Source organism: Marmota marmota, unplaced genomic scaffold, assembly GCF_001458135.2.
Source record: "Marmota marmota marmota unplaced genomic scaffold, marMar, whole genome shotgun sequence".
NCBI lineage: Eukaryota > Metazoa > Chordata > Mammalia > Rodentia > Sciuridae > Marmota > Marmota marmota.
Window position 1 is genome coordinate 49,435,396 of NW_025999853.1, and position 7,701 is coordinate 49,443,096.

The 7,701-nt window shown below is 44.5% G+C and overlaps 1 protein-coding gene and 1 non-coding gene across 6 annotated transcripts in view; one reads left to right on the plus strand and one right to left on the minus strand.

Annotated features, from left to right (window-relative positions):
* The window catches only part of Nabp2 (nucleic acid binding protein 2), an 8,770-nt gene extending 1,236 nt beyond the window's left edge, over positions 1-7,534 (minus strand). Inside the window, exons 1-6 of one of the 5 annotated variants that reach the window (XM_048807439.1) lie at positions 7,049-7,534; positions 5,307-5,408; positions 4,762-4,900; positions 4,561-4,632; positions 4,304-4,385; positions 4,146-4,209 (exon numbers count right to left, since the gene is read on the minus strand). In XM_048807439.1, the coding sequence (XP_048663396.1) occupies positions 4,146-4,209; positions 4,304-4,385; positions 4,561-4,632; positions 4,762-4,900; positions 5,307-5,385 (436 nt within the window). In that variant the 5' untranslated portion in view covers positions 5,386-5,408; positions 7,049-7,534. The other 4 variants (XM_015483224.2, XM_048807428.1, XM_015483225.2 and 1 more) reach the window with 4 other exon arrangements.
* Trnav-cac lies at positions 2,174-2,246 on the plus strand. Its single transcript has one exon. It is a non-coding gene; the product is annotated as a tRNA-Val (tRNA).
* Positions 7,535-7,701: the final 167 nt, after the last annotated feature.

A 7,701-nucleotide genomic window follows, 5' to 3' on the forward strand; every position in this document is an offset into this window, starting at 1 on the left:
TAAATTAAATAAAAAAAAAAAAAAAAAAAAGAACAAATTAAAAATGTTAAAAAGTGGTGTGTATGTATGAATTTATGTTCATTTTAGAAAATATAAATATAAGCAAAAAATATTACACATAATATTATTCTCTCAAAGATAAGTTTTGTGTAAATTTCATTTATTTATTCATTGCAGGGTTGGGGATTGAACCCAGTGCCTCACGTAAACTAGACAAGCTCTCTACCACTGAGCTAGATCCTCAGCCTCTCCTCACCCCAAATATATTTTATTTTATTGATTTATTTTTATGTGGTGCTGAGGATTGAACCCAGTGCCTCACACATGCTAGGCGGGTGCTCTACCACTGAGCCATAACCCCAGCCCCCAAATATATTTTAAAAGTTTGACTGGAACCAGCCAGGTGTGTGAGATGACTTTTTTAGGTTCCTGTAACTGTGCATATCACTCTCAAGCTCTTAAAGGCAGGTACTGTACTTTATTCCTTGGCACAGATTAGGTGACCTATAAATGCTTGTTAAATGAAGGCAGAGGCCTGTCTCTCCCTTAGGGCACTGCACACACTAATAGTGTAGAAGTTATAGGCTAGTGGTTCTCAATCCATATCTTTTCTGAATGCTATTGTTTCAACAGAATAAGATATCTGCAGAACTGAAGAATAATGTCCTTTCTTTATTTCACAGAAAAAGGTGAATGTATAGAAGTCAATGTTAAGTTTTTGTGCCATACACACTTCTTTTTTTTTAAGATAGAGTGAGAGAGGGAGGGAAAGAGAGAGAGAATTTTTTTTTAATATTTATTTTTTTTAGTTTTTCGGCGGACACAACATCTTTGTTTGTATGTGGTGCTGAGGATCGAACCCGGGCCGCACGCATGCCAGGCGAGCGCGTTACCGCTTGAGCCACATCCCCAGCCCCCATATACACTTTTTTTGTGTCTGTGTGGTAATGGGGGTTGAACCCAGGACCTGGTGTAAGCTTGGCAAGTGCTCTACCCCTGAGCTACATCCCACTCTTTTTAAAATTTTATTTTGAGATAGGTCTTGCTAAGATGCCCAGGCTGGTCTCAAATTTGGGATCCTCCTGCCTCAGCCTGAGTAGCTGGGATTACAGGTCTGTGCTACTGTACCTGGCAGTCACACTATTTTTTGGGGAGTGGGTAGATTTTTTTGGTACCAGGGATTGAATCCAGGGGTGCTTAATAATAAAGCCACACCCCCAGCCCTTTTTAAATATTTTATTTGAGACAATTTACTAAATTGCTAAGGCTAGCTTTGAACTTTCCATCTTCCTGACTCAGCCTCCCAAGCCAAGTACTGGGATTTTAACCCAGGAATGTTTTACCGCTAAGCTACATCCCCAGTCCTACTTACTTAATTACTGGTTCTAGGAACTGAACCCAGGGGCATTAAACTACTGAGCACATCCCCAAACCTATTTTTTTTATTTTGAGATAGGGTCTGTCTAAGTTGGTTAGGGCCTTGCTAAATTGTTGAGGCTGCCTGGTCTCCAACTTGCAATCCTCCTGCCTTAGTCTACTGAGTCCCTGAGATTAAAGGCATGTGTCACCATACTCAGCTTTCAAATGTTTTTTAATTAAATTTTTTGTATCTGATAGCAGATGACAAAGTGAATAAACATGTGGTAAATTAATTTTAGAGGCAAACAGGCTTAGATGCACCTTATTTAAAAAAAATAAACATATAGCCAGGCATGGTGGTAAACTCCTGTAATCCCAGTGACTTGGGAGGCTAAGGCAGGAGGATTGCAAGTTCAAGGCCAGCCTCAGCAATTTAGAGAAGCCGTAAGCAATTTAGTGAGACCCTGTCTCAAAATAAAAACTAAAAAAGGTGGGCTGGGGTTGTGGCTCAGCGGTAGAGCACTCACCTAGCACGTGGGGGCACTGGGTTCAGCACCACATAAAAATAAAATAAAGGTACTGTCTCCAACTACAACTAAAACAAAATAATTAAAAAAATAAGAAATAAAAAAGGGCTGGAAATATGGCTAAGTGGTTAAGCATCCCTGGTTTCAATTCTTGGTGCCAAAACCAAAAACAAGTAACAACAAAAATATATTTTGGGTACTGGGATTAAACCCGGGGCCTTGCACATGCTAAGTGAGTACTTTACTACTGAGCTACCCACTCCTTTTTAAAATTTTATTTGAGTGCTGGGGATATAGCTCAGTTGGTAGAGTGCTTGCCTCACATGCACAAGGCCCTGGGTTCAATTCCCAGTACCACCAAAAAAAAAGATATTCAGTTACAAATTTTCATTTTGTGGCTGGGATGTGGCTCAAGCGGTAGCGCGCTTGCCTGGCATGCGTGCGGCCCGGGTTCGATCCTCAGCACCACATACAAAGATGTTGTGTCCGCCGATAACTAAAAAATAAATATTAAAAAAAAAAAATAAAATAAAATTTTATTTGAGACAGGGTCTTACTAAGTTGCTCAGGCTGATCTTGAATTTGGGATCCTGCCTTAGCCTCTCAAGTAGCTGGTATTACTCGTGTGTACCACCATGCCCAGCTTAAAAATATTTCTGTATGTGATAGAGTCTTGGACATCTAAAAATATATAACAGTCATATTTCCTTTCTTTCTTTTTCTTGTTTAAGTGCTGGAGGTTGAACACAAAGACTTTGCCACTAAACTACCCCCTAGCCTCAACAGTCCTATTTACTGTTGGAAAATCAAATGCTAATTTTTGTGCAGGAATTAAATATTGTCCAGGCTGGGAAACTTAGCAAGACCCTGTCTCAAAATAAAATAAAAAGGGCTGGGGATATAGTTCAGTGGTAGATGACCCCTGGGTTCAATTCCTAGTACTGCAAACAAACAAAAATTGTTGTGAATTTATGGTTGTATTATTCAGGATTCTCCATAGGGCCAGAACCAATATAGTATAAGATATATACTGTTATGTATCTCATAATGACATTTCAATCAGCAATGGTTCACATCTATGACAACTGTCCCATAATATTATAATGCAGCTGAAAAATATACATGGCCTAATGACACTGTAGCCACAATAATGTAGTATAATGCATCACTAACATGTTTATTGTAATGTTGGTATAAATAAATCTGCTGAGATGTCAGTAGAGCACATACAATTATGTATAGCACATAACACTTGATAATATTAATAAATGACTACATTACTGGTTAATGTATTTATTATACTATACTTCCTTTTTTTTGGGGGGGGGTACCAGGGATTGAACTCAGGGGCACTGAGCCACATCCCCAGCCCTATTTTGTATTTTATTTAGAGACAGGGTATACTATTCTTTTTATCATTATTTTAGAGTGTACTCCTTCTACGTAAAAAGAAAAAAAAAGTTAACCATGAAACAGCCTCAGGCAGGTCTTTCCGGAGATTGTCTACAAGAAGGCATTGTCATATTAGATGATACCCTCTGTGTGTTATTTCCCCTGAAGACCTTCCAGTAGGACAAGGTGAGGAGGCAAAGACAGTAATATTGATCCACTCTAGGATGTTCACACAATGATGTGTGAATGTATCCCTATCACAAGTGATACATGATCACATATATTTATATTTAACTGTATATATTATATACATACATTACAATTTGTTACAAAGAATCTACAAAAATATTTTAAGGTCTTGTAAGTGAGACTATTTGCCTCTAATATTCACTTGCCACATGTGAAGAAACTGTTCTCTTTTTTGATTTGAGTGGTAGTAGCAAAAGGGTACTCCAGCTCTACAAGTGACTGAAACAGGTTTCTAAATCTTTTTACCACAGGGACTTGGAAAAGGCATGAAAAATGAGGTTACAAGGCTGGGCATGGTGGCAACACCTGTAATCCTAGCGACTTAGGAGGTTGAGGTAGGAGGATCACAAGTTTGAGGCCAGCCTGAGCAACTCAGCAAGACCCTGTCTCAAGATGATAAAAAATAAAAAGGCCTGGGGATGTAGCTCAGTGGTAGAGCATTTCTGATTCAATCCCCAGTACTAGGGGGCATAAAAGGGGGGAGGTTACAAGAAAAATTGGGTTAGGGGATACTGAAGAGAAAAGAGATTTAAAACAGGGATGAGGGAAATGTGTCTTTCTAGGCTGGGGAGAGTATTGGAGTTAAAAGGGCCAGCTGATGAAAAGGAATAGTTTTACCTGGTGAGGCCGCAGGGGGTCCAGTGGTAGCCTGGGGGGCTGTAGGACTGCTGTCATTCTGCCCCTGAAGACACAGATTACATACTCAGACCCTGCTCCCCACCATGCTTTTTAACCTAATCCTTTCCCCTTCACTAGCATCAAGCCAGAGGACTCACCGCTTTGTTGGGTGCCTGCTGGGTGCTGTACTCTGGGTTCGGCTCACTGAAGTTAGGAACCTCAGAATAGACCATACAGAATCTGCAGAGGGAAAGTAGCCAAAGCCTTGGACCCATCTTTTGGGTCACTGATGGAGGCCTCAGAAAAGTCCAGATCCTGGGCATGGACTGCATACCCTATGCTGCTTCCATTGAAACCTTAACTGCCCCCTGTTGGCCTGTTGCTTCTTTATCCCAATCTCCCAACCAGCACTTACTCTCCAATCTTCTGTAAATCACCCCCACGGCCAGTATACAGTGTCAGACAACCTTTGAACACAGAAGCATATCTGTGCAGGAAAAAAAATAAATAAATAAAGCAGGATTCATAGTCTTCATAAGAGTTATAGGAATCTTTAACCCTATCTGTCTTGACTATTGTTGCCCTGGGAATAGCCAGGAATCACCAACTACCTTACCCTTTGGTGAGCCTGATAATGTCTCCAGGCTGGATCAGGTTGCCCACGTCGTCCCAGACCGAAATATTGATGCTGCCTGTTTTGTCTGCCACTTTGCAGGTCCGAACCTCGTGCCCGTCCTTTGTTTTGGTCACCCGGCCTGAAGGGTACAGATAAATGGGGGTGGTAAGATACTTAAACAAATGGGGCAGTAATGGTCAGAGAGATGATATCTGGATATTGGTGGGGGGAGATAAAAGGTGTACAAACAAATCAAAGCCCAAATCCCTGGTGCTGGAGGGTGGGGGTTGGTAGTGGAGAAGCCAGCACCATGGAGAGGGCTGAGTGGAAAGAGGCCCGCGTGACACTGGGTGCATAGCTCTGGTAAGAGTTCTATCTACACTACCCTACTGCAACTCCCTGTGTTAGGATCTGAGATGGGGACTGAGCCATGCCTTCGGGCGCACCCTGCTGTCCAAGGAGCAAGTTAACAGAGGCGATGAGTTCCCCCTCCCTCCCACACCCCACACCTCGCGAACCCGAACCCGCCACTCCAGCATAGCCACCTGTCTCCAGCACAATGAAGATAAGGTTCAGATTCTTGAGCCCGGGCTTGATATCCTTCACAAAGGTCTCCGTCGTCATGCTGCCCGAGCCTCAGCACCCCACTGGAACAGGGAACAAGGGACGGAGGCTCACGGTTGGAGCTTTTGCCCCCATGCTCCACTTCTCAAAGGCCTACCTACCATACAAAGCTGGGATCAAACAGCCCTAATTCCTCTAACTCTTGTAGAAGGTTAGAAACGAACTTTCCCGGGCGCCTCGAACTTCAAGAAAAGAATCTTGGGGAAGGGTGTCTGAATAGAATGCTTAGGGGCTGGAAGGCCCCTAGTCAGGATGCTCTTTCAGTCTTACACCCCAAAGCAGGGGAGCCAACGGAGGCTTAGGAAACCCGGTGCAAGGCCAGATAATGGAATCTTACTAGCCAAACCTTCCCGAACCCTCATCTGGACAACGCGGGAATCGGTCCGTTCCCTCCCCCACCCACAGCCCACTACCCACCCAGCCAGGAGGCCGGACCGTGCACGCCGCCGAGCCGCCCGCAGGGGGAGCCACAGGCCCCGCTGCCGCCGGATGCTGCCGGATGGAACGTGGGAGTATGGACATTTCCGGAAGCCTCCCGGGGCTGACCTCCTCGGGCCAATCACCACCACTGGGGTGCGCCCCACGCCTAGCTGCGAATCCCCGTCCAGCCAATCAGGCTCCGAGATTCGCGCGTGGCGACCCGGGAGGATTTCAGGAATTAAAGGAGCCTGGGAGATGATTTGCTCAGCAGTGGGCAAGGTGAACCACCAGGGGGCGGTTCAGGCCCCAATTTTCCTTTACTTGGCTGAGAGAATGCATTTAATGGGCTCTTAGGATTTTTTTCCTTAGAAAAGGACCAAGGGCATTGGAATCCTGTGGACAAAAGTTTGAGGGACTTCACTGCTTCACTTTTCTCGATAACTCTTAAATATGCAATTCCATTTTATAGATGAAAAAACGGAACTTATACAAAAAGCCAAGCCGAGGACACAGCAGGCACTTATAAATATACCAGTTCCCTCGATTTTCCCCTGCTCCAACCATCATCTTAATTCCTGATTTGGATCGTCTTCTTCTTCCTCTTCTTCTCTCCTCTCTCTCTCTCTCTCTCTTTTTTTTTTTTTTGTACTGAGGATTGAACCCAGGAGCCCTCTACCACAACTACATCCCCAGACGTTTTTATATTTTGAGATAGGGTCTTACTAAGTGGCCCAGACTGGCCTTGTACTTGTGATCCTCCTGCCTTTCCCTCCTGAGTTGCTATGATCACAGGCGTGTGCTACCATTCCGGCGGGGTCTTCATCTTTAATGCACTAGCCAGCTCGGTCAGGACTTCCGGGGCTCCTGGGGTACATATCAGGGACTTACAATAGGCAGCCTCAAACCCCTTTGAAAGAAAATGGAATCCGGGCATAAAGAGCAACATTTGCATTAATCCTTCTCATTAGTTCGCAAGGCACCTGTTCCTATTACCTTATCTCACTGGAAGAGAGTTCCTGGGGGGACAAGAGAGGCCAGAACCTTTAGTTCCTTTTGGGACTTGTAGGATAGTCAAGGAAAGGTAGATAGTTTTGTAGTACTGTGTATAAACAAATTAAATAAAAATATGCTATGTGCATTACTATTTGCTTAGCGAATATCCATAACAAATACTACTTAATACCAGATTAGCCTAAGAAGTCCTGTAATTGTAATGCCTTGGTTAGTTAAATTAATCCCTTACCTTCGCATAGTGTGCTTTAAGCTCCCCTATAACTTCCCTTGGAACTCCCACATTCCCAACCATGGTGCTGCAAACTAAGGAAATTACGCCGTAGGAAGAGGGACATCGTTTCTCTCTCTTCTCTCTCCTTAGTGTTTCAGGGTATTTGTTTTTGAGCCTTCGTGAATAGGGCAGGAGTATGGCTGGGAGAGGAGGACAACCAGTTGAGCATCCCTAGATCAAAGGTTTGTGGGGAGACACTCCACCCCACCGCCGCCTTGTTAACTGCAGTATCCATTCCCATGATTATGAATCACAGGTTCAGGAGGCTCAGGGATGCTGACCACGGTTCTGGAAACTGAGAGGGGCCTGGAGGATGGCAGATCACACTGCAGGCCAGCCGCCCCCCACGATGTCGCGTCACTCCGCATCCGCTCTAGAATACAAGAGACATGCGCCCCTCCAAGGCGAACTGTCGCCTTCTAGGGCAGTCGACTTCAGACTCGCTCCGGACTTTGACACCGCTAAGAACTTAGAGTCGTTCCTCCCAAAAGGCTATAGAGTCCCGAGATGGAACCACGAGCACTTCCGGTCTAGAGCGGACGCCAGGCTAGCCTCCGTCGCTCCTCGTTGGCTGCTCACAGCTTCTAGTCGCGCTCGAGTTAAACAAAGAG